The following is a 26,843-nucleotide window of genomic DNA, read 5'->3' as shown; positions in this document are numbered from 1 at the left end:
GAAACAGCGGGAAAGTCTCTGCAGAAGTGTGCGGGGCCTGCTGGCACATGGGATCCACTGTGCTCTCCAGGAAGCATATGTGCTCTTGCAGTTCGAGTTTTCTGCACCAAGGCAGTGGCAGGTGGCCCGCAGAGCGAGTGGGAAGCCGTCCTCAGCTCTCCAAGTAACAGCATTCTCATTTGCCAAATGTTATGTTCATGTTTCTCCAAACTTGCGGTAGAAATATGCACACTTAGGCTGAAAATATACATACTGTTAGTATTAAGTTTTCAGACTTTTGATACAATGTAGGTAAACAATATCAAGAGGTATCTTAAAAGTTACGTGGGTAAATTTTGCCTAAGACAAAGATGTGTACAACTTAGGATATTTACATTAGAGCAAATTTATTTATCAGCCAGGTGAGGAAAGTCTTCATGAATTATAGTAGCATAAAAGCAATTGTTTTTGCATTTGACTTGCAAGGGAATAGAAGCAAAAACTGTTTAAAAACAGCATGATTTTGTCTGCTTTATCTGAATGAGTAGTGGCATTTTCTAACTGCTTGTCTCTTGGGCACATAAATCATGGTGGTGCATTCTTACTAATAGTCTTTGAACTTCTTTCTCTGTCCTTTTCTTCCGGGCCGTATATTGCTGCCTTTAGCGCTTCAGCATGGAAGGGATCTCAAATGTCATTCAGAATGGCCTCCGCCACACCTTTGGAAATTCAGGTGGAGAGAAACAGGTGCTGGGTTATCCTTATTTTCCTCATTCTCTGCTTTTTCATTTCCTGCGTAAGTGAAGGTCCTGTGAAAGCTGGCAGTTTTACTAATTTACTAAGACTGTTGCTTAAAAGAGAGAAGTGAAAGTTCATCATTTTTATAGTCTCGATAATGCATACAATTCCCTTTAGGAAAAAGCATTTTTCAAATTGGACAAAAGACTAAGTGCATTCTTAATACATGTTTTAGAACTCCATTTTCTACTACCTTTAAACAAATTGCACTGACATAATGAGTTGCATGTATAGAATATATAGCTAAACTAGAATATACTATGCTAATTCTAAAAGTTTGAGAAACAAGATATCATTTTGCGGGGGGAAGAAAGCTGATGTTGGTGTCTTTTTGACAGGAGTTCTAGGTCAAACGTGTCAGTAAGAGTATATATATCTTACCTCCTTTTAAATGAAATTCAAGTGTTTTTAAGGTGTATCATGTAGTTAGCCAACTCACTCTCTGCCAAGTGAGGCATGCGACATGATTTATATAAAATTATACATGGATAGAAGTACACAGTCAAATGTGTAGTAATTTGCTTTATATTAACATTTTTGTATAGTGATTTAAGGAGGATCATGAACACAGGAAACATTTACATTAATGAGTGTGCTTAAAATTACTTTTCACAATTTGAAATTTTCACTTCACAAAGAAAGCTTTTCAATGTAGCTCTTAAGACAGAAAGTGTGCAGAATGTAGCTTTTGGCAGTTTATCAAAAGAAAGCATTTGAGCGTAGAAGGGCAAGAAGGGCAATAATCAATATTAAATAATCCTTCACACAGACATTTCCAGCTCCATGAAGGGATGGTCTAATTTTTTTTTTTTTTTTTATTCTGGCACCTCTACCTCTCTCAAACTCACAGGATGGCATAATAGCTTCCGGACTGACCCACACATACCAGTGGGCCAGGGAGCGTAGCTGGCTAGTGCGCTGGGGATGGGGTGGGGCTGGCGCTGCTTCCTGATGCTCTCAGAGGCCAGCTTGCCTGCTGCTCACGCTATTGTGAAGCCCCAGGGGGCTTGTTTCCGGCTTCCTTCACAGAGAAACATTCAGTGCTACAATTGGGTATCACCTTGGAGAAGTCTATACCAAAAAGATGGTGGGAATTGTTTCATACACATGGAATAATTCACTTTTCCTACTTTTCTGTACCTAAGGAGCCAGTTCCTGTTAAACCATTTTACCTTGTCTTTTGATTATGAGGTCACCCAAGGGTGAAATCACTCATGGAGGGTTAGGAATAGAGCAGAGATTTAGAGCAAGGACTAAGTAATGGGTGGGTCTTAAAAGATTCTGGGTAAAAGACAGTAGATCTCCAGATGAGCACATGCAAACCACACTGAACTAGATAGTTTTTGGTGGAGTGGTCAGAATAGGTACATCTGGACAATAATTTTTAGATTCTGCTTTCATGGGACATACTTAATAGGCCATAAATCTGATACTTGTGAGCCTTTACAGTGGTGAACGAGACTGTTTGTCTCAGTATCAGATGTGAATTTTTATTATTCACTAGGCCATTCTCTCCTTTCACTTTTCTCTTTTCCCTTAATGCCTTTAAACATCCTAAATAATTTAAAATAATAATAATAATACACCTCTAAAATTGGTACGCGTGTCTAAGATAGCTTCTGGAAGAAGCTGGTATGTGTTTTTAAAGTTGTCAAGTTATCCATGTGACCATTTTGTTCAACCAGAAAAAAATGGTCTGAAACAGAATTATTTGGCTGTTGGGAATGATTTGGTTTATGCAGAACTGTTACAACTACGTTTTTAGTTTTAAATTACTATTTCCAAAATATGTTGAAAATATACAAGGAGAATGCTAGATAAGACTTTAATAATGAACAAATTGAATAGATCACCCTCAGACCTACTTTTGTGAAATTTTCAATAACTGAAAGATGAAAAAATGGATATTTATATTAACATTGGGCTTGAATGAAGCAGATAGAGGTGGGCAAAAAAATGAGCTCCAGCTGAGATAGTAAGATACCTCATGTTTCATGTTATAAAATAGACCTTTAGTAATTGTATCAAAATTTTGCAGATAAGGTCATTCAGATTTAAGTGACTTTTTTTTTTTTTTTGACTTGGCAGTACTTGACAACAGTCATTCCTTATGAGAAAAAAAACGGACCACCATCTGTTGAAGATCTTCAAATATTAACAAAAAGTGAGCAAAGATGAAATTAAACTCTTATCCTGTTTACTTTTGCTGATTCAAAATACTGATTTTGGTTGGTTGTTGCTGTTTTGCTTTGTCAATTTAGGGTAGTAAATGATGGATGATGTCATCATTTATTGAGAATGAAACCATGGATGGCCTATAACATCAAACATGACACTAAATCCAGAGTTGATTTGTATTTTTTGTGCTTTTTCTTTTTGAAATATTTACAAGCTGAACTTTTGAGGGAAAAAAGTGTAACTTGATTCTCCATCATCTCTTGGATGTTTAAGAACATATCATTTATCAATAAATAAGGTCCTTCATGGATCTTCTATAAATATGATTGTCAGTAACTCAATAGGAAAGATTTAGAATGTGGCCTAAAACACTCTCCTTTCTTGGGAATGTAGAACCCTGAATCCAAGGTAGTAGTCACAGGTAGAATTTGAATTGGTAGTAATATTTTAAGAAGAGTCACTCAGCAAATATTAAAAAGGCATATTCTGTGCCAGGCTGCGTTCTGGACATTGAGATACTTTAGCGAACAAAGCAGACAAAAATACTCCACCTTCAGGAGGCTTGCATTTTAAAATAATTTGTTAGACTTAACTATACATTCCATTGACTATCTCTTATGAGAACCATGAATGAGCCATGAATTCTGGTTCTGTCCCTGTTATTTACAGTGATATCCTTGGATGTTACTTACTTTCTCATGGTCACAATGACAAACAAGGATAAAAGTATTTGCTATGTTTCCCTCATAGTAAATAAATTAACATACGTTTGATTTGGGGTAAGTCAGCTTTGTTTTCCTTGAAGGGACTGGATTTGCTGACCTGTTAGGTTCTTTCTACTGTAAATATTTGTAATAACTGCTGATTAAAGAGGGAGCCAAGTGAGAGGGAATCACAGGAATGGATACTGGTGACGAGAGCTCTTTTGGAATTTAGGGATATGGAGGCATGGATGGGATGAGCGCAAGGGAGGTGCCTGCCTGCTACCTGAAGTTGTTATTCCTTCCTTTGGTGAACAATACTTTCAAAGCCTTTTATACCAAAATATGGATAAATCAAGTGATGCTAGCCAGTCTAAAATAGAGAATGAGGAGATTAACTGGGTGGCCAGCCTTCTGATTTTCCAGAGGAACTCATGACGTTAGAGTGTCCAAGATCACACAGGCGAATGGTTAATTACAGGGCTGGGTCTCTTAGTTCCCAGTCCACTGTACTTTTTAATAATGCTAGCTTATGGCATGTGATTTTATGTAGAACTGGAAACAAATCTAAAACATCATGGGAAGCAGAAATACTGAACAGAGTAGCCCTTTCAGAAGGAGACATAAATATTGCCTTGGAAGCCAGGAATTACTGAAAAACCTCGGCTTCTCAGATCAAGGACAAACATACTTGGCCAAACCAAAGTCATCATAATTCCCACATCAAAATGTCCTCAGGCTGATTCTTAGATGATGTATTTGTAGACGGCCATCATTTGGAATCTCTGGGTGAGTGAACGTGTGTAGGGGGTGTGAATGAATGTCCAAGTCAGTATGAGTTTCACTTTGAAAGTAAGAAGTGGTTATCTCCTAAAAACCTGGGGGAGAACTGGAGCCTCTGCGGCCACCACCTTGGAGATGTTGGCCACAGGAGACGTCCTGGGGAGAGGGGTAGCATTTCTGGTTATGTAGCCTTCCTTATAAAAGCTATTGGAAGCACACAGCAATAGTAATAAGAATTAGAATAATGTTAGTTGTGTTCATAAATACGGCTAATGCTTACATAGCCTATATTCTGTGTGGGGCACTGTTCTAAGCCCTTCACATCCGAATTAGTAACTTGGTAATCATAACAAGCCTGAGACTGGTCTGATGATGGTTCTCATCTTACAAATGAGGAACTTGGTGTACTGGGCGGTTAAGGAACTAGCTCGAAGTCCCACAACGAGGAAGTGGGAAAGACAGGGTTTAAGCCCAGTTGACTGACTTGCCAGTTACACCATGTTGTTTTGTCCTATGTCTGGGGGAAAAGAGTGTGGCATTTTCCCCGGTATGCTCTGGGGAGAATACTGTGCAAGTGTAGTGTTTATTCATGTGTTTATGTGTACCTGGGTGGCCTAGAGTTTTAACCACTCTAATAGCTGATCTTTCTATTCGTCTTTGCTTAGAGATGAAATTGTCAAAGATTTCCTTTAGGATGAGGCTAATTTGCCAAGGTTCCTTCATAGTCTAGAAGGAGGCAGCCTGGCTGGGTGTTGCTCTGTGAGGTCTGTTCTTTATGTTGGTCTTTTACCCATTTCTAAGAAGGCTGACAGACATGCTCCTTGGAGAGTGTAGCTAACTAGTCATTTATCTAAGACTTTCTCCAGCTTGTGAGATCTGCCGACTGAGGCTATCCTGCTCCCCGGGGCCTACGGAAGTGCTCACGACGGGACCTCGCTCTCCAGTATTTATGATGACAGACCTGAGGCTCTGTGTAAATAACCTGATGCCTCTTTCCTGATTCTACTGTTTGGAAGTTTTAAATCAGGGAGATGAGTCTCGGGCAATAGGAATGTTCTCATCTGAGTAAGGACTTAACCACAGTACGTTCTTGAGCATTTGTGGGTGTATTTCCATATCCAGAAAATAATAATTTGCATGGATGGGTTATACCATATAATTAATTAATGCTACAGTGTAAATGAGATCTTCGATGGGAATTTGAAATTGTTGCCTTGTCTTTCTCACCTTTATTTTTCAGTTCTTCGTGCCATGAAAGAGGACAGTGAAAAGGTCCCGAGCTTGTTAACCGATTATATACTGAAAGGTGAGTGTTAGGATGTGGTGTGCGCGATGGTTGGAAAGATTTGATGAGTCGATGAATGCATCATCTTGCTAATAGATAAGAAAATAATTCCCAAACGCACTTTAATCAATGTCATTTGTGCAGAGTGAGGATAGATGCATGGCTTACTTATGCTACGCATGTTACGAATTATGGTATATAAAATTCAACTCTTATTTGGGGTCTTGAGCTGGTGGAAATACGTTGCACAACTCAGCTGTAAGCATGGAGGCAGGCAGTGGGGGAAGTACTATGGAGACATTCCCACAACTATGTGAGTCTGAGGTGTTGACTGACACTGGGAGGGGTTGAGTAGGGTGGTCTCCGCTATCTTGGGGACAATGGAAAGGGAAGGACAGATCGTGAGGATGGATGAAAGAAAGAATAGTCAAATCAGTGGAGAGTCCCAAAGGGAATATGAGAGGGATTGTTGTAAGGGACAGGCAGGGGAGGGAGAAAAAGAATGGATTTTCATCAACTAGGACAATGAAAAATGAGCCATAAATCTTAGCAAGATCAGTATCACAGGTTGGGAACAGGGATGAGGCAAAGGAAGGTCATTTGAGAAGTTAATGAGGAAAGATCAAAATTTGGATGATAAAGAGAGAACTGATGAACTTATTTAATTATAGGCAAAACTAATACTAAACTAAAACTAATACTAATACAGTGAAATTATTTTCTATAAGGCAGCAGTTATCCAGGTGACGGATTTTCCAAGCATCACAAAATGCATCCTGTAGGGTGTGATCCAATATTGAGAGCAATCCTCTTCTGGTAACATTTTCCTTTGGGTTCTCTCTCTTCTCCGTCAGAGTTGCTGGCTGAACCATAGGAAGTTTCGGATTTCTGAGATGTTAGGTGACTCAGATGAGACCTTTCTTTAACCATAGCTTCATAAAGAGGGAACCTCAGAATGTACTGGGAGCTCCAAGTGAGTGATACGTTAAGTATCACCTGTAAGAGACTTGGAGTGGAGCCAGTCATTAGTAGGTTAGGGGGAGGGGGAGGGGTTTGAAAAGAATAAATTGAAATTTTAAATAAGTTGTGTTCTTCTGATGGAGGGCTTTTTCTTCCTATTACATTCTGAATTTTCTTTTTTAATACCTGACACCTTTGTTTGCTTTTATGTTGTGCTAGCATTGGTATGAAAGCTGGATTGTTCTGAGGTTTGTTCTTACAGATATGAAACAGGAATGAGATGAACATAAAGAACATGTCTTAATTTTTAATTATAGCGGGTCCCTAGGGCACTACCATGAGTGCCAGAAATAGAATGAGCTTCTGAAACATTCTCTGGCTATTTTATCATTTGACTGCATGGAAGAATTTTACGACCCAGAGAACAGCTCTGGGGGCAAATGATGTTGCAGTTTTTCCTCTGAAAACCCAGGCCTGTAACTGAACCTCTACCACATGCCTTCGGGAAGCAGCGCTTACCTAATTCTGTGCTCCCCGCTCCCGCCTGTGAGCCGGGCCGGCCCGTGCCGGAGCTGCGTCTCACGGGCCGCTTGTGTGCGTGTGTTGGTGGCTTTGTCTCAGCTTTGTGAGGCCTGGGTGGAAAAGCAGCTAGGGGTCAGAGCCAGGTGGTGACTGTGCGGTCCGAGCACGTAAGTGGGCCTGTGGGTGACGCTCAGAGGTGTTCAGTCGCGTGGGCACGTATGGACGGCGGTTATGCAGACGGGGTGACTGAAAATGCTCTCTTCCACCCATCTGGCCCTTCCACAGCCAGTCAGCGATTCCTCTACCTTGGGGGGGTGGGTCCCCAGCCCACTAGAAGGTTCGCCTGGCGGGGGGTCCTGCTCAAGGGAAAATTCTTCTGCTTTCTTGGTGGGACTTCCTCATGGTTGTGTAACAACAAAGACCATGGCCTGGCTGCTAAGTGTTCATTTTAATGCGAAGGTATGAAATGAAAGAAGGTAGAAAAGGGGCCTCATTTGGCCTGAGAAGGGTGGGATGGATGCTGTACGGGCTTCTTAAGCTTTTTCTCGCACGTGCTGAATGACCCTGCCGTGGCCTCCAGGTTGCACCGAAGGCCGGCAGTGTAGACAGGGTTGCTGCTGTGTGTGTGTGTAGACTTGCACTCTCCTTTCACTTCCTGGGGAGCTTCTTGCCCATGTTACAAGCCTGACGGTATAGGGCTAACGTTATGGGTTCTTATCTCTTAAGTGGCATCCTAAGAGACATGGCCTTTTGGTATCTCATTTCTGGGCAATTGTAATAAATGTGTCTTGAGAGAACTTTTCACTGTTGGGTGTAGCCTTTTCAAACCTTTTTTAAAAAGTTGCTACTGTAGATCCTTGCATTGTTTGTTCTCATGATTTAATAGTATGTTTTTCTATACATATGTATGTACATCTTGTGTAAATATATACAAAATCTATATTTCTATTTGAAGGTTTTTTTCTTCCTCTAGTTCTGTGCCCTACATAGGGCAGCTTCGTGTCAGGAGCAGCTTTCTTTCGCGGACTCCAAGCTAGATTTCGTACAGCATTGTTCTGAAAGCTGGCTACCATTCCCTTCCTGCCATTGGAAACTCCGCACACTTGAACTTGGGTTTGTGATTCAGTGTTACTAGATCATGCTTTCACTAATTCTTTGTATTATGAACCAGGAGAAGTATGACACTGTTCTGAAATCTAGAGGTGTTTTGTGTTAAATACTAACAATTATGAGCTCTTCTCTCCAACTTTGCAGAGGAAGAGGGAAGTCGTGTTTGTGCATGCGCAGTTATATTTTTCCTGAGCTGACAGTATGCCCAGTTGAGTTCTTATGGCTTTCTAGATCTGAACTGCACTGAAGAACTAGATTAAAGCATTGAGAGATTTATATTGTAGCTATTCTTCGGTGGTGGCGAGAACCGATGCTGATCTTTATAAGGGGACTGTCAGGATAAATATTACCTACCAGTGTTGTCCAGGGAGACTGAAACGGAAACACGGGCTGTTCTTGGAAGAAGTGGAAGCCGAATGTGCGCTCTCCCTAGTGGGGAGCGGGCTGATGTTGGAGGTTGCTGCGGGTTTCACCACTGTTCAGATGTTAACCATTAAGTTGCCATTCACTTTCAGAACTTTGTATTGAACTTTGGATGTTTATATGTCTGCAAAGAAGTGTCCTTTACAAGGAGTTTGTGTCCCCTGAGGTGCTTTCATGTCTGCACAGCCGCGCCCCGCCCCCACTCCTGGTCTGTGTCCTTCGTGCGGGGGCGTCCTCCCCAAGTGCTACTCCGGGAGCAGCTACTCATCCATCCAGCACTGGTCCTGAAACACTTTTCTGCCAGTTCCAGTCAAGTCATTGCCATTTAATAAATGTTGGAAAAAAGGGTAATATATGTGGAGATTTTTTTTTTTTTTTTGAGAGTTTTTGTTGTATTTCTTAAGACTTTTCTTCCCTTGCAGTGCTAGATTCTTCCCTTTACCATTCTACATGTTGTCTGTCACTGCTGTGTGTAAGCTGGTGAACCCTGATTAGCTTCATGATGGTCAGGAGGGGAGAGAGAGACTTTTCCAGGTTGCCCTGGGTTGCTGTGGAATGACCAAAGTCCTGCTCTTTTCCTGGGTCTGTGAGACGTTCCCAACAGCTACGGCAGCTCCCTCCCTCAGACCACGGGAGTACAGAGGACCTGTCAGGGCTTTAAAATGCCCCTTCAACATCTGTGAGCACACAGGCCCACCCCTAGTCCTCATTCCACTGGGCAAGTGGCACACCAGGTCTGCGAAGCAGCGGCTCAGGTTGGAGCTGGAGACCGACTTGGCATCTCCGCGGTTACCTAGGGCTATGTGGAGCTTGAGCTAGTTTCTTGTTTTATCAGTGCCTTATTTGATAGTGACTGTGTGGGCCTTACCTCGCTCCTTGCCCTCCAACTGATGAAGATGCATACTTACACAATACAATTAATAACTTCAACTAAATTGATCCAAATTTGTAAAAATTTTGCCTATACTAAGGAAAGATTACTTTAGAAGGCATACGAGAGAGTCAAAAGTCCTTGAGGATAGGTTTTTGGGGAAGAGATTCAACAGTGTTCTGTTTATAGTTCATTCTTAAGTAGGTGCTTCTGGAGTGTATGAAAAAGTATTTTTTTTCCTTTCAATTCCCAGTCCCCTAATAATGAGATTTCTCTGATTTTGTTTGATAAACTTGCTTCCCCAGTGGTAAACTACCAGTGTTTCCCACCTTGACCCTTCTCGCACACATGATGAATGGATTTTGATACCAGTGAGGAGAGGATGAGCAGGTTTCTGATTTGTGACTGACAACAGGTAGGTTTTAAGTCTCCCTAAGAGCAGCATCAAAGTGCCACCTACCCCGAGACAGGATTTTGTACAAGGATTTGCAGGGCGAGGCCTGCCCTCTGAGAGCAGCCCTGGAGCTGCTGGGCGGGGGGTGCTGGAGGGTCAGACTGACAACCTTAACACACAAGGACTGTTAGTCCTTTTTGTGATTGAGATTCAAAGTGCCAAGAACCCAGCTGCAAATAATTCCCTCATGGCTTTGTGGTTTGAGGAAAACAAAACAAACCGTAGAACCCCAGTGCACTCCAAGTGCCATATATCTATTTATTTTATTCTTCAGGAAATTATATTTGTTTTTCTTTTACAAGAGCACAACAGGAACCAAAGTAAAAGAGTAATAGATACAGCACTCAGGATAAATCATATCTTTAAAATAATAATAAAAAAATTTACACCTCGTCCTATATCCTGTTAGTATTTTCATAATACGGCCATGATTGAAAAAAACAAAAAGCAAGCATTTACAATTTTTTTGATAGAGATTTTTTATGCCTGGAATGGATTAATTGTCGACAAAATTTTATACTAATCAGGCTGATGTAAATCTATTTTGGTAACATCGTATCATTAACAAATTTATTTTGGAAATAGATAAAAATATTGCCCCTTGATAATAAATCTTTTTTTTCCTTTGAATGCAAACAGCTAGAACACCTTTTTCTTTTCCTTTTGATATTCTAAGACAAAAAAAAATGGTTAATCTTCAGATTAATAAATTAGGTCATTATAATAATAAATTAATTTTTTTTAAAGTTCAGCAACCTCTGTCCAAGTATTTACAACAATACTTGAAAGTTCCTTTACAAAACAGAACACATTTTCTTTTCACATTAAGCATACTGGGTATCTGTGTCTTTCACAACAAGCATTTTAAAAAGAAAAATCAATGCACAAATGGGTAATTAGTATAAAAGTGCTAAGAGCTGTTTGAAAAGTTAACACTATAGTATACAGTCAGTTATATTTGAGGCAAACTACAACAAACTTCCAGCTTATTATGGACAATATTCCAGTAGTTGTTTCAAACAGTTGTTTGAAGAAAAAAAAAAAAAATCCAGGAGCTGATTAGTGATGCAGATAAACTGCCATCAATGTTTCTGGCCAGTGAGCAAATTGAAAACCAACAGAGAGCATATCCAAATGAGGAAGAAGATTTTAATAAAGGAATACCTTCTCCACAGCAGGTGTGATGCTGATGCACAAGGCGTGAGCAGACACACCCTCACACGCTCACACACTCACCACACACATCTTTCTTCCCAATTAAACTGCAGGTAGACTGAAATTTTGTCTTCTTAAAAATTTGTAAGTGATCAAAAGCATTGATATGGAATGCCTGTTTGTCTTTGTTCTGGTTAAAATCTCATAAAAATACATTCAACAGGAAAACATAAATTGTATGTGTATAAATATATATGCATATATATTATATACACACGCACACAAATACTTTTGTTTTTTTGAAGCATAAGAGTTACATAAATATTCCTATAATTGCTAAAGTTTAAGGAGGCATATTTTTTTTTGAGCTTCAACAAAGGTGCTTGAATAATACACAATTAAAATGAAGTAGTTTCTATTTTGTAGAATCAGTATAGAATAAGGAAAAAAAAATCCCCAAACAGTCCTTTTTTAAAAAAGTTTCTTCTTAAGCTAGAGCTTCAACAAAAACTATGAACACCCAACAAGAGAACAAAGCCACGACAGACAATGAAGTACAGCCCCTGGAAATACCTGGTGTCTTTCGCCCTCTGCCTCCTTCCTGCCACGTGGTGGTAAGAAAAGCTCCAGTGCTCACATCAAGAAATGACTTAGGTCTTGTTCACCTGCTGACTCTGCTAGGAACTGGCTGATTGGCTTGGAAGAGAACAAAAGCAGCGAAAAGTATAACTGTCTATCTCCTTAACAACCCGCGTCGGAGAAATGCCGCAGCACATCTCTCCTGCTTCCTCACCGCCCACCGCAGCGGGACCGTATAGACAAGAAACTCGTGGCTTTAGCCCGGGGATGGCTAGCGCCAGGTGCTGGTGCGCTCGTCTGCAGTCCTAAGGTGGCTATGGCAGCTGGGTCGCAAGGCCTTTGTTTTCCCGCTCACTCGGGCCCGAGCTTTGAAGCAACCAGTGCAGTCTTCAAGGAAAAAAAGCTCCTCTGGGCCACTCAACTGCTTTTATTTTAACAGGATTTCTCCCCCATCCCCGAGCCCAGCTGACCAATTTGCCTTCCCAACACCACCCTCCCAACCCATCTCCCCAACCAAACTCAACTGTCCCCGCCCCCAAGTATCTCTACAGCTATATTACAAGCAAATATATCTTAGCAACTTTAAAACCTTTGGTTCTAAGAAAACACTTGGTCAGTTATCTTGAGGAAAGTGGGAATGCTTGTTCTGCACACTGCTGTAGACAGAGCCCATCCCGGTAAGTTCTCAGCGCTGTACATCAACTCACAATCCAAAACGATCCACTAAGCAAGTGCACAAATTCTAGTTTACTTTTAAAAGCAGATTTAGTCGTTTTCTGTCTTTCAAAGCCTCATTGACGTCGCCTTTCTTCACACTGTCTGGTAGAAATTATCTGCCTGTAGGTGGTTCTGTTTTTGCATGCTGTAGAAGCCACTGAATCTCGCGTCCGGCTCGGCAATTCTTAGCATTCTCTGCGAACTGTCCACGGGGACTCTGCTTCCTTTCTTGCAGTCCACAGACACCAGCTGATTATTTAAGGAAGAAGGCTATTTAATGAGAGGAGGAAAAACCACAAAGAATTAGCTGTTTTATGTATCCTAAGTTAACAAATTTAGTCCCGACTCAAGTGAGGTGATAGCTTTGCAGGACACGGACGGGCAGACTGGATGTGGAGTCTACACCCTGTTCTAGCACCAGCGGTAGTTTCGTAAGGGATCCTGCCTGACAAAACGGTTTAAAAGTGAACTGTCAATAAATTATGTCAAATGGAGTGGATGAAGGAACTGAAAAAAGAGAATGGTGAAACCACTGAACTATTTTCAAATCCTTGACATGCAGGCTAGCACTTACAAGGGTTGAAGAAGTGGGAGTCACCAGACAGGCAGATTTTAAGATAAACAGACAATGTTAAATCACACAGCCAGCCCCTGTCTGTAGCCAGCCACTCCATGCACGTTATGAACGTCTCTTTTCCCAGCTTTTCACTGTGGGGACTGGGTCTTGCCCAGCCCTGTGTCCTGAGCCCGCAGGTGCCCAAAGTGTATTTCTTAAAAGAAAATCAGAGGCCAGATAAGCATCTGACAGAAATTTTATATGGAAGAGTTATCTAGGTGGTAAACTGGATTAAAATAATTATTCAAGCGGTTTTCAAGTTCTTAAGGGTATATGATTTTTTCTTAAAAAAAAAAAGACTAAATGTAAAAAGTAGACTCAGGGTTGGAAAAAGTCATTGACTTTTCCCTTTAATGAAAATGAATTTTCTTGGCTTTTAAGATAGGCTGATTTGACAAATACATATTCGTCCTTTCTCAGTAGTGAAATGTGCCCCTTTCTGCCTGGTCTAGTGTTACTTTACAGTCTCTTCAGGATCTTCTGCCACCTGTCCCCCGGTGCTTGCCCTGGATACGTCTCCCTGTCCTTTGGAGTTCTGTATATGCTCAGGACGCTCGAGCAGTCTTGTGGCTCTCACCCGAGTGCTAGTGCCCTCTTTCTAGGTTTCTTTCCCAATTCTAAGCTGATAGATCACTGAGAAATTCAGGTTTTAATTTCTAATATAAACAATGAATCCAGAAGTATTTTTTTTTTGAAAACTTTAAATCCAGGACATTGGCTGTGTGGAAGGTCAGGATTCATTAACCAGTGGATGATGGGTAACTCGTCCATTGATTGCTCCAGCCCCGGGCAAGTACTCTGTAGTGGATGACTACAGCTTGCTGTGTGCTTGAGCCCATGAAGACCAAAGCAAAATTTTCACTGGCTAATATAAAAGACATCAAGCAATTTAAGGAAATGTAAGCACGCAAGCTTTCCTAGTTCAGTCACTCAAGAGACAAACTTTTTCAGGACAATACCTTAGTTGGTGTTCGATACCAGCAAAGCAGTGGTATCCACTGTTTCTTCTGATTGATGAATAGGAATGCTATTATAATAGAGAGGCCGATTATTATGGGGACCACAACCGAGGCAATGGAGTCCAGTGAAGAATCTTCGCCCGGATGCAGCCTATTGTTATCTCTGTAATCTACCTGCAGGTGACCCATGTCTAGGAGAAAAACAGTTAACAAGCATTTATTACCTCAACAAGAATTTTTAAGGATTATTTTAGTTACACTGCAAATGCAAATCAATTACTTGGTTTCACTTCTTCCCAATGCTTTCAGGCTAAACATGATTCAAATGTAAAGATCCAGAGGGCTCTTACGAGAGGGCAGAGCTCTTAGGGATGGATGTGAGACAGGAAATATGAGGGTGAGAAGGTTAACAACTGGGCAAGATGAAGCTGCTTCTTGCTTCATCCTTATAAATTGACTAAACTAGATTACTGAAAGTATTTTGATTAACATTAACCTATATGGTCTTCTCTAAGATTCGGAAACAGAAACATTAGCTTACCTCCCCGCTTACGAGCAAATAGGAGACTAGAACAAAGCATCTTCTTGGACTTACCATACTAACAGCCAAGACTAATTACTAATATAACAGTAAAAACTACATCAGCATCAAGAGTTTGGTCTTTTGGTTGATACTGAGCTCTAAGCAAAAATGCCTCCCTCTTCATAAAATTGTTGAAAACTCACTAGGCCTAATAGATCATTTTCCTGCCTTAGTTAATATACTGCACAGGAGACAACATTTAATTTTGTTCTTATGAATGCAGGTCTTTCTGTTCCTTTAAATCATCATTCTTGCCATAAATATTGCAGAGATCACTAGGTTAACTCTATATCAATCAGGAGCACTCCCTGGAAGTTTCCTTATTTTTATTTTCTTTCAAATAAACTACTGTGTTCAGACTGTCTAAATGCATCAAAGACCAGGTTAGTGAATGATGCAGGAATTACACAATCAAAAATAGTTGCTCTTAAATTGTTCTGGAAACAGCTCATCATAGCACAGCTTTGTGATATTAAGACTGTCTACAGTTTAAAAATCAGATTTTTATTAATACGCTTCTTCCTCTGTGTGTGTGTGGGGGGGGGCTTGGGGGGATGGAAAGAAGAGGACCTTCCTAGTCATTCTATCCAGTGTAGATGGTAATACTTGACAGGAATTTGAAAAAACCCTCATTATTTATCAGTATCAAGACAAATACCAAAGGTCAAAATAACATCTTATTGATGAATTCAGGTTTTAAATACACAATGAATAAAGGAATGAATTTTTGCCTTACCACATTCCAAATGATACAGCAAATGGTTTTAGGAATATATGTCATACAAGGAAATTGAAAAGTTAAGGAAAATTTAGTGAAAGGAAAAGGAAGCTTCAAGTCTATTTATAAAATTCAGTCCAGTGCTTAAGTTCTGTTTTGATGCAAAAAGCAGGCCATAAAATTGAGCTTTGGGCTTCCTGGCAGCAAAAGCAAAAGAGGAAACAAATACCATCAACAAGATTACAATGTCATCAACATTAAAAAATAATCTTGCTGGGTGCCTGGGTGGCTCAGTCGTTAAGCATCTGCCTTCGGCTCAGGTCATGATCCCAGGGTCCTGGGATCGAGCCCCGCATCGGGCTCCCTGCTCAGCGGGAAGTCTGCTTTTCCCTCTCCCACTCCCCCTGCTTATGTTCCCTCTCTCGCTGTCTCTCTGTCAAATAAATAAATAAAATCTTAAAGAGGGCGCCTGGGTGGCTCAGTTGGTTAAGCGACTGCCTTCAGCTCAGGTCATGATCCCACGGTCCTGGGATCGAGTCCCGCATCGGGCAGAGCCTGCTTCTCCCTCTCCCACTCCCCCTGCTTGTGTTCCCTCTCTCACTGTGTCTCTGTCAAATAAATAAATAAAATCTTTAAAAAAAAAAAAAATCTTGCTTAGGAGAAGTACAAATTTTCCTGCTACTGACACATGAGGAAATATCCTCCTCAGGGACTTTGTAACAGAGATGATGCTAAGTAATGCACAGGTCCTCAATATATTGCAGTAAATAAGGCTGTTCTTATGACCAAAGCCCAGCATGTAGAACAGTGTGTGGCACAGAGTAGGCATGAATATTTATTGATTGAATGAATTTAAACGTAATGATAAAGCACAGTTCAGTCATGGCAATTATATAAGTAGCCAAAACGCTGGGTCCAGGAGGTTGGCTCCCTGGTTATCTGGCTTGATCTAAAGAAGCATAACCTGCAGAGTATCTAGAGTAACAACAGACCATTAATCTCTCAAGCAATAAATATTGCTTCTCCCAAAAGATATAAAAATTGCCTAGCAGTGATTTTAAGAATGTCCTTGGAGTAGACAGGAGGCGGTGTTGAGTCATGGCTAAGAGGAAGTTTATACTCTTGATCAAGAGGTCTACTTTTAGAGAGCGCAATATTGACAGGAACCCTGCCTTGCTTTGTCACTTAACTACTGAGAGACAGAATAATGTGCCTGTTACACAACTGAAAAGGACAGAGCTGGGGGAAAAAAGCAAGGAATAAACCTGATGAGTGGAAAAATCAGCACATATAATAAACTGAACTCTCATGGGGTAAGAACAACCTAGAAGCAGAGGGTAACCTAATGCACAATTGCTTAGTCCAGAATCCACAGGGACTGAATAATGTATTATTCTTCTGCTCACATACGTACAAATAGGAGAGCTGGCTTTGAAATTCCAGATACCAGGCTCTTAGGACAAAGAACATCTTTCTTTCCATCATCACTAAGTCTCTGAGCATGTGGGGCCAGAAGGAGGCATATTATCCAGTTACCTGCAGACTTACTTTATCATTCTGGGTTAAATATGTTACAGCCAAGCAGGTCTTCCCTGGAGTCCTTATTTGAACTTACTTGGGCTTGCCATTTAAAAAGATACGCAAAGGAAGTTTAAAAAAAAAAAAAAAGGGAGACCACATGTAAGATTACAGAGATCTCAGTCGACTTCAGCACTTACCTCTGGGGAGATGGATAATGTCATTCTCACTGGGTGTCGGCCACAAGGGAACCTCTAGGTCAATCTCTCCACGGTGATTCGTTTTCTCAATGGGTATATTGGTTGGTTCTGGGACATACATTTCTAAAAGAAAAGGACATTTTTCATAAGAGATGATGGAGGAGCTACTTACTCTTGACTTTTGTTTCCTCAATCCAAATGGATGGTGCATTCAATCAGTACAATACGTCCTGGGACATGAAAGATCCTGTTTCTGCATTTCTATCACCTACTGCTAGAGAGTCACTACCTTTGCAAGTGCGGGAAACAGGTCTTATGACCATGTAAAAAAGGGAGAGAAAGTTTTCTCCCGCACCAGGGAGAAAGCTCTGCTTTTTCATGTCAAATGGTGTTGGCCCTGTAGTTTTGTGCAAGCTGATAGGGACTGGCTGAATTGGAAGGATTTCTTTTACTTTCCATCAGCTAAATACTATACCTTAATAACGGTTTCTCTTTAAACCTTGAATGTTGAATCATTTATATAAAATATATCCCAGGAAATGAAAAAGTAAAAGCATCTTTCACTCTTTATGCATTTCTGAGGCATTTCCCCTCCAGTCACTTCCCCTAAATGGGAACAGACTGTAGGCAGACCTGACAAGGTGTGGCCTGGCTCAAGTATAAAATGTCTGCTTTGTTACCATTGGAACCATGTGGACTAAAAGATGATCTTCAGTAAATACAGTTCCATGATCTAACTTGATCACGTAGGCACTCTGATCAATAAGATTCTACAACATGAAACAAGACCATCTAAGAAGAACAATATTCTTTGTCCCAAATATCAGGGTTTTTTCCTTTTTTCTTTTTAAAGCTAAGTTCTAAAAGGGACCAGTTTAAAAAGTTCAGAGTTTTCTTTGGCTCCTAACAAATATATTTATATATCCTTTCTTCATCTGGTTAACATTTTAAATAAATAGTTCTTGAGAACCCCTATTTTCAAAAGGTGACACAAAAGTCTGCATCAACCATATAGCTCCTTTTGGCCAGATCCTGCCATATTATTAAACTCATTTTTATAAGGTTACTCAGCATTGGTAATACTAAATATTCACTAGTAGCCCAATGGAGTCCAAAATAAAATATATAAAGTATAAGTGATAGAAGTTAAAACAGAACTAACAATCCCCTGCTCACAGTGACTGCTGTCTATCCTGTAGTTACCTGCCTTTCAAGAAGTAAACCGTAAGATGAAGTAGAGAGAAGGGGAAATGACAGGGAAGAGAGTGTTTGCTCTGCTTCCGCTGTCTGTTAACGGGAGTTCCTGCCTGGGAAGGAAGTCGGAGAGGTTAAGTGAATTGCCCAAGATGATGCGTCCAGGAACTGGTAGAGGTGGGATTCAAATCCGGTTCTGTGACGCCACGGCCCGGGTCTTCTGGTGCCCCAGGAATAAAGTTATTTTGGCCTTTGTCCCCGAGTCTTCTGCTTTCTTTCTTAAATACAGCTGACCTTGAACAACTCGGGTCTGAACTGCATGGGTCTACTTATAAGTGGGCTTTATCAGTACAGTACTGTAATTGTACTTTTCCTTATGATTTTCTTTCTTTTTTTTTTTTTTAAAGATTTTATTTATTTTTTTGACAGAGATAGAGACAGCGAGAGAGGGAACACAAGCAGGGGGAGCAGGCGAGGGAGAAGCAGGCTACCCGCAGAGCAGAGAGCCCAATGCAGGGCTCGATCCCAGGACCCTGGGATCATGACCTGAGCCGAAGGCAGACGCTTAACGACTGAGCCACCCAGGTGCCCCCCTTATGATTTTCTTACTATTCTCTTTTCTCTAGCTTATCCTAAGAATATAACACCTATAACATACAAAGTATGTGTTAATCGACTCTTTATGATATTGGTAAGGCTCTTGGTCAACAGAAGGCTATTAGTAGTTAAGTTTGGGGGGGAGTCATAAAAGTTATATGGGGACTTTCGAGTGCTTGGGGTTTGGCACCTCAGACACGGCAAGGCCTAGACACTTACAGTTTCAAAAAGATACCTAAAAACTCTAGAATTAAAAAAAGAATTTACTGACAGTGTTATTTAGAGAAGCAGGGGCCTCTGGAGTGAAACCAATGACTCTCAAACTTCTCTATCCTCTCTGAGTCACCTGAAGGGCTTATAAAATGTGCTGATTCTCACAGGTCGTGATTCTGTAGGCCTACGGTGGGTGATTCTGGGGTGGGTGCGCAGGGCATGGCGTTTAGTTCGCCCACTGAGAAACCCTGATTACGTGATAGGAATATCCTGGAAGAGTCTGGAAAGAAAAGTGACCGTGACATTTAGGTGACATCTTTCGACGCCACAGCACCTCTGAGCGCCTCCCCTAAGGGTCCACACAGCACCGAACCTTCGCATCACAACAGCCCCCCCCCCCCCCCCCCCGGTGTCAGGGAGCTCAGCAGAAAAGGCCAAAGTGACATCTATCCACCAGACCTAGCAGTGTGGACGGCTAAGCAGCCAAAGCCCCCATGGAGGTCCCCAGAGCTGGGATTGGTTCTGCTTCACCTCAGGGTCTTCCTGGGTGAGAGCCCCAGAGAAGCAGGCTTGAAATCCTCGTACCGCCTATCTGCACATGCATAGATTGCAAGGGAAAGCCCACACACGGCACACCTGACAGGTGAGTCCTCCTCCCCCAGGTGCTTAGGAAGGCTCTGCTTGGCAGCAGTGGGGGAGGTACAAGGGTGTGCCCTGGGTCAGGGAGGGGGTCTCACACGGTGATTGATTATATCACCCCTGTCCACAAATACTTCCTGAGCGCGTCACTGGTCCACGTGTTGGGGAGGCAGCCATGAGCAAGACCAGTCCTGCCCTCGTGGGCCCCTCCCTGCTGAGCGGCTCACAGCCTGCCCTGGGTATGGGTCTGCTCCACTGACCTCAGTACGGCTTGGACTGACGTCCACCTACACCTCCTTCTTCATCACAAAATACTCGGAGCTCTAGTTTGGAGCCGTCATGCCCAAGGGTCATTTCCCTTTAATGTGAACTTACAAGGGACACTGTCTCTGAGCAGTTTTGCCAAAAAGGAAACATCTTTTGGCAAAACAAAAACAAAACGATTTGGACAAACAAAAAGAAGTGTGGGAGCTACGCTCTTTCCATGCCTAGACCCAGGGCCTCCACGGCCAAGGCCTGCGTCTGACCCCAACTCTCACATACAGTCCTTCTGGCATTTACTGTCACAGCCCTTCACAGCTGCTGGCATCGCAGACACAAAACGACATCTGGCCAGGCCACGTGGATCACAGGCACGTGGTCACAATGAAGACTTACTCCTGTGGTCAAGTATGTTCTGAACTTCAGAGGCACCCAAAACCCCTTACTGGGGAAATATTTTACTTTCAGAGGCAACTGGCCAGTTCTAAGAGCCACCTTCCCTGAAATGTCCTCTCCTGGAATATGGGGGGGGGGGGCAGGATGCTTGGGGCTCACAAGCTGAGGCACCATTTTTGGGGAGATGGAACCTGCAGTCAACTGAGGACCAGAACGCCCAAGTCTGCCAACTAGTGGCGTGACCTCGGAGAATCCACTTAACTTGCCCGAGCCTCGGTTTCTTCTGTTAAAATGGGACAAGTACAAACCAGCTCACGGGTTTTGTCCTCATATCCTAAGACATCTTGCAGAGGGGGAAAGTGCTTTGTAAGGGGTGAGACTGGCCAGACCGGCAGTTGATATGTACAGGGGGCAACGCGAGGTAGCAGGAACTATCGAGATGAGAAATGGAAGCCTGGCACTTCGGTGAAGATCCCGGGCTAAGATCACACAGTAAGCCAGTGGGAACAGGGCAGGGACCCACCTTCCTTGGAAGGACACAATCAAATGCAAGGTGGCAAAGTGTGACTGATTGCAAAGTTTGCTTAGAGAGAACATGGAGAAATGATTCATTAATAGTACATCAGATGCAGAAAGGAGATTTACAGAAATTAAATTTCAATCCAACAGTAAATCCTAACTGAGAAGTCCCTGGAGAAATCTTTCATAATGAACAAGGATGTTCTATATATATGCACTCTCTCCTTTCTTAAAGTCACAAACCAAGGACAGTGTCTCTTGACCTCTCTTCCTAGCGCCGTCACCTGGATTTGGGGGCCTTGTTGTCACACATCTGGGACGTCTGCCATGTGGGTTACGGCTGTCCCAGCCTCTGGTCTCCCTGCTTTAGTCCCTCCTACACATCACCTATGAATCCTCCCAAAGCACCTATGTGACCATGTCCTTCACGTGCTCAAAAATGAGCCTCCCCACCCGAACAAAGGATGGCGTCTACGCTCTTCATTTCACTCCAGTAAAGAGAGCCCACCTGTCCTGCAAGGTCTAGCTCGAATCCTGGGGAAGCCTGCAAGACCACTCCCCCTGACAGCAGTCTCACTTGTGAACTGTGTAACAGGGCTGATAACCAGCGTCTCCAATTCACCCTCCCCTTCTCTTTTGAAACCACTCTCATTAGACTTAGCCTCCACACCACCGTGCCGAAATGGCTCTGGTCAGGGCGATTAGGACAAGGCTAAACGACAACGGTTAGTTTGCGCGTCTCCTGCGAGGACCTAACGGCGCCCCCGGCCCAGGTCCCCCTGGCTTCTGGGTCACAGCTCCCGGGCTCCTTCCATGTCGCTGTGGCTCCTTCTCTCTTTCCTCTGCTAGGCTCTCCTCCCCTGCTTGGTGTCCCAAAGTTGGAGGGTTTCTGGCTCAGTCATGGGGGCCCTTCTCCACCACACTCACTCCCTGGGGGATCTCGTCACCCAATCCCAAGGCTTACAAACCACTGAATCCTACTGATTGTCCCCTCACAACAGAATCCGAGCCCGGCCACTCCTCCTGCCTCCAGAGCCACGACTGGCGGCCACCTGCATTACTGGGAAAGCCTCCGACTACTCTTTGCCTCTACATCCCACGGTCTATGCTCAACCCAGCACCAGAGACATCCCTTGAAAGGGGAAGTCAGCTTCCCTCCCTTGCTTAAGACCCTCCGATGTTTCTCTCCCACTCAGTAAAATCCTGCCCCCGCTGAGAAAGACCGCAGGTTTCAGCTCCCGGCGGCCTTTCCGCTCGCCTGACCCTCCTGCTCCCGGGGCCCGTCCACACAGGCCTCCGGGCTGTCCTTCAACAGGCACTGTGCGTTCCCAGCCCAGGGCTCTGCCCTGTCTATACCCAGAGGGTTCTGCCTCTTCCCTCGGAGTCCTCCATTCTTCTGGGTCTCCTAAATGACACCTGTTCAAACAAAACCACCGGTCGCTTCTCCTTTGCCCCCTGACTGGCTATGCTTTGCACCACAGTCCTTGGCCTCACCCTGGGTGCTGCCTCTCTTGTTCTTGTTTGCCACCTGTCCTTCCCCACGAAAACGTGAGCTCCGTGTGGACGGTGCTCTGTTGAGTTCTCTGCGGTCCCCCCAGTGCCTCGGACAGGCTGGTGCACAGCGGGCACTAAGCGAGTCTCTGCTGAATACAAAAGGTCAAGTCTCCCCATTTGTCCCTCAGAAGCATCTTACTGGGAAGGTGGGTATGGAGCTTGTGAGACAGGTGGTGTGGAGCAAACCAGCTCCCATGAGAACTACACGGTTTTCCTCGTTCTTCTTTGGGTGACCCTCAGGGATTTCATTTTCCGCCGGGTGTAGAGTGATAAACCAGCAGAGTGATCGTGACTCTCCGTCTGCGCCTTACACGACGCCCACGAGACAAGCAGGGAGAGCACCCAAGTGAAGGCTCTGGAAAGGCCTCAGCCTCCCGAGCGGGCACAACATCCCAGCCTTTACAGGGTCTCGAGAAGCGGACGTTCTCAGCAAAAGGTCAATGAGTGCAGACAATGCGACGCTTGGGGCTTAACTGACCATCCCATTTACGACCGCACAGTGTAGAAGCACGGCTGGCAGGACTCCGAGCTTCCTGCATCGCAGGGAACAAGACTCTAACATAATGCAGCAAGGTGAAGATGGAAAGGATCCGGACCCACTGCTAGGGTGCAGGCGCTCTGCGGTCTGGACTGCTGGTGGAGTCTGTGTGTTTAGGGCTGGGGGGTCTGGACTGCGGCCCAGGCCGTGCTGCGGAGGGCTCAGGCCCTGCATTTCTGGGACGAGGGGCAGAGGACTAGGGCATGAGACATAGGGAAGGAAGAGGAAGGCCCGGGGCAGGGGGGGATCTGGGCAGCAGTCGGGGGGGGCTGAGGTTTGAGACTTGGAGGCGGGCTGCTGAGCGGACAGGAAGGGTGGATGTGGGGGGGGGCGCAGGCGTGGGGTTCCATGGCTGCCGGATGGGGTCTCCGTGGAAGAGACGGCGTTGGCCAGAGGGCTTGGGGGCAGGCAGCCCGGGACAACCTGGGTATTGCTGGGACTGATGAACTGAACCCAGACTGAACAGAGCCGTATTCTTTAAAGGCAGCTGTTCCATTCTGGCTCTGGTGTACAGTCAGTCCCCTTGTGATGGCTGTGGAGCGGTCCCCCATAGCGTCCATCTCGGGCTAGTCCAGCACGCACGGACACCATGTCACCCACACAGCACAGGTATGCTCAAGAGTCCGGTACGGCCATCAGACTCGTGCTGCCACCACCAGTATTTAGAGAATGCAAATGGGAAGCAGCAGAGCAATTCTAGCAGGGCCCACAGTCAGGCACTCCCTGGGTGTCGCTCTCTCAAGCTCCCCCCGCACCCCCGCCCCCCATCTCTGCACGGGTCAAGCTCCCCCCGCGCCCCCGCCCCCCATCTCTGCACGGGGAGACCCCGGCTGGGCCCACGCACTGCATGGGCCCCGTGAGCCGGCGGAACCGGCTCGGAGCTGCGCCGGCTCCACGCACCATCCGCGCCCCCAGCGGGGTACCTGGGCACATCGGGCAGCAGCTTCCTTCCACGTTGATGGGCTCGACGCAGGGCAGAGCGGGGCAGCTGACGGTGGAGCAGAGCGTCTGGCCCTGCAGGCAGTAGCAGTGCGTACAGCTGTCTATGTCCCACCGCTCCTCGTCCGCGTACGCCTTCCCGCTGAAGTGGCACACCGCCTTCCTCGGGGTCGCGTCTTCTAGGGGACAGAACAGCACAGGGTGGAGTCGCGGGACGGGACCGAGGGCCGTGGAGACGACTAACCCAGGGCAGGGACGGGTACGGCCAGGGGGAATGGGACCCAGCGGGCAGGTGCCACTAGATCGTCATTGCAAAAAGCGCAAATTTGTTCACACTGGGTGGCCGGGGAACACACGACACAAGGAACACCCAAATACAAACAGGTAGAGACACGTTCAGAGGTTCTACGTGGAAGCGGATAAAAAAGTCCAGCTGAGTGTATTTACAGAGACGTTTCATGAAATTCCCACTTTCGGTTAATCTTTTCATAAGTGGTTCAGGGGAGTAGTAAGGAATGACTGGGGCGCGTCACCGGGAACGAGGGGGCATCGGCGGCAACACGACCACTTCCTTCAGTCTTCAGTGATGCTCGGTGCGTTTCCCCCTCGTCAACAGAGGCATTTCTACTTTAGAAACAACCTCATTTCAGTTCAATCCATTTTTGCAGCCAACTATGGTTTTTGACTATATATATATATATATTTTTTGACTATATATATTTTTTTGACTATATATATATATATACTTTTTTTTTTTTTAAGATTTATTTTAGAGACAGACTGAGAGCACGAGTGGGAGGAGGAGGGGAGGGAAGGAGAGACTCTGAAACAGATTTTGTGCTGAGCGCGGAGCCTGACACTGAGCGGGGCTTGATCCCAGACCAAGAGATCATGACCTGGGCCGAAACGAAGAGTTGGGATTCTTAACCGACTGAGCCACCCAGGTGCCCCTGACGACAATGCATTTTTAGGAGTTACTGTTGTGTGTAAGAATTTACAGTTTAAAACCCTCTGCTCTTCTTTCTTCTCCAGTCTCTCTTGCCATCCTCATTTCCTCCCGTCCCCAACTTTTTTCTAGAAAGTTTCTTTCTTCTCTTGGACTCAATGCCGCCTCCTGGTTTTATCTGAACTTACTTATGAGTGGTCACAACTTACAGCCTGTCCTTCTCTCCAGAGCTCAAGAACGGTGGCTCAAAGAGAGGCCCCAGTGCCCCGCAGAGATGGGGCAGACCAACGGGGAAATGGGGGTCAGCACTTCCTCGTCACTGGACAGGCCAATAACTGGATGACTCCTACCAACCTGGGGAAATTTTATGCTCAGATTCTAAAGGCAGCTCTACTAACCACTGGTCACCGATAATTAAAAAGCTATAAAGGAATCTGGAAGGAAAGTTCCTTAGGAAAGGAGTGATGTTAGGGGCTCAGGGTTCTTCCTTCTGGAAGGCACTTGGGAAGCTCTAATGGAGGCAGTGTTTATTGCCCAGACACAGAGGACGGAGCCCAGGACGCCTGCAGGAGTGAGGAGAAACGTGTGGGCATCAGGTGCCACGTTCTCCGAGCAACCCCAACCTGCAGCCACCTGCTCTAAGGTGGCCGGAATCTGCTGTCTGCGGAGACCCAGCTCAAAGCTTCCTGCTGAACTTTTCCAGAGGAGGCTCACCAAAGACAGAAATGTTCTTATCTGTTTTTGGTGTCCATGTTCTCTTCTTAACCAATTACTCAAGCATATGCACCTTACTGAATGGCACTGAGAATGTCCTATTACTCTAGTATGTTGTATTTCCATAGCCGCGTCTCAGTCCACTGCAGACTTCTATAAGCAGGTCAAGTGTCAGAATGCACAATCTCTCTGTTTCTCAACATTTCTTCATGGTTTCTCTCAGTACTGCTGCCTGAGTTCAACAAGGGATCCCGAGCAATCACAGGAAGTTCCAGTCGTGAACAGAAATGCTTTCTCATTATCTATGAAAAAACGTACTTCGCTTTCTCAACGTTCCACAGAAAGTTTTCTGGTGCACTGACGGTTAAGCTTAAAAACATAACCGGAGGCTTTCGAACCAAACCCGATAGACGTTTCTGCCTAGCCTAGTCCTCAGGGGAGGCAACTTCATTAAGGTATCTCAAATGCACATGTCAAATGGCTCAGTAGAATCATTTAATGAACCCAATTCAAGTAATATTCTGACCTCCAGCCAACTTTTCATTGAGTACCTTAGATTTGCCATCAAATCTAGAGTCTATTATGCAGAGACTTCTTTATGAAAGGAAGCAGCTCTTCATAAAGCAATATCACTGATTATATTTTACATAAACCCTGTAACAGCTCCTCTGATGGACCAATATCATGGCATAAAATTTGAATAACGGATTACCGTGCAAGCGCCTTAGAAGAGAGAAGGTTAAACTCCTTGCCCATCCTGTCCAGCACTTTCTGCTGTGCTTTTCCTCCCAAAGGCGTCTTGGCCAGTCCTCTCAGAGAAAAGGAGTGAGGGAATGAACTGTAGGCATGAAGTCAGGAAGGATGGGGACTTCATAAAAAGGGGTTCGAGTCAAGGCCAAGCACTGGTTTGTATTTTCTCAGGATCTAGGCAAAGACACATCTTAAGATACTTAATTAATGCTACTCCTACTTATGAGGCTAAAATTATCTGTGAAAAATTGCACTGATATACTAAAAATAATCATGATATATTGAACATTATAAAGACATTCATTCGTTGATTCTACAAACTCTTCTCATCAGTGGGAAAGAAGGCATGACCATGACCCTGACCCAGAGGACTGCAGAGACGTGGTGGAACAGGCTTGGGGAACTGGACACCTCGCCACAGAACATAGAAACCACTGCTCCTGTGAGTTTAACATGGAGGGCAAAGCAACTAAC

General features: G+C 44.2%; 2 protein-coding genes across 7 annotated transcripts in view; one reads left to right on the top strand and one right to left on the bottom strand.

Moving 5' to 3' along the window:
• The window catches only part of FEZ2 (fasciculation and elongation protein zeta 2), a 41,619-nt gene extending 32,537 nt beyond the window's left edge, over nt 1–9,082 (top strand). Inside the window, exons 6-9 of one of the 3 annotated variants that reach the window (XM_044918708.1) lie at nt 646–726; nt 2,866–2,941; nt 5,680–5,745; nt 8,180–9,082. In XM_044918708.1, coding sequence (XP_044774643.1) covers nt 646–726; nt 2,866–2,941; nt 5,680–5,745; nt 8,180–8,196 — 240 coding nt within the window. In that variant the 3' untranslated portion in view covers nt 8,197–9,082. Of the gene's footprint in view, nt 1–645; nt 727–2,865; nt 2,942–5,679; nt 5,746–8,161 lie in introns of all 3 variants that reach the window. The other 2 variants (XM_021697502.1, XM_021697501.1) reach the window with 2 other exon arrangements.
• A 1,220-nt stretch (nt 9,083–10,302) lies between these two features.
• The window catches only part of CRIM1 (cysteine rich transmembrane BMP regulator 1), a 186,798-nt gene continuing 170,257 nt past the window's right edge, over nt 10,303–26,843 (bottom strand). For 2 of the 4 annotated variants that reach the window (XM_021697804.2, XM_021697803.2), the window contains 4 exons: nt 23,944–24,138; nt 17,110–17,232; nt 14,091–14,281; nt 10,303–12,785 (listed from right to left, as the gene is read on the bottom strand). In XM_021697804.2, the coding sequence (XP_021553479.1) occupies nt 12,609–12,785; nt 14,091–14,281; nt 17,110–17,232; nt 23,944–24,138 (686 nt within the window). In that variant the 3' untranslated portion in view covers nt 10,303–12,608. The remainder of the gene's footprint in view (nt 12,786–14,090; nt 14,282–17,109; nt 17,233–23,943; nt 24,139–26,843) is intronic. The other 2 variants (XM_021697801.2, XM_021697802.2) reach the window with 2 other exon arrangements.

The sequence above is a fragment of the Neomonachus schauinslandi genome, chromosome 10 (genome assembly GCF_002201575.2).
Source record: "Neomonachus schauinslandi chromosome 10, ASM220157v2, whole genome shotgun sequence".
In the NCBI taxonomy this organism is placed as follows: Eukaryota; Metazoa; Chordata; class Mammalia; order Carnivora; family Phocidae; genus Neomonachus; species Neomonachus schauinslandi.
The sequence above is the reverse complement of the archived record's forward strand: the minus strand, read 5'-3'. Positions and strand labels throughout refer to the sequence as shown.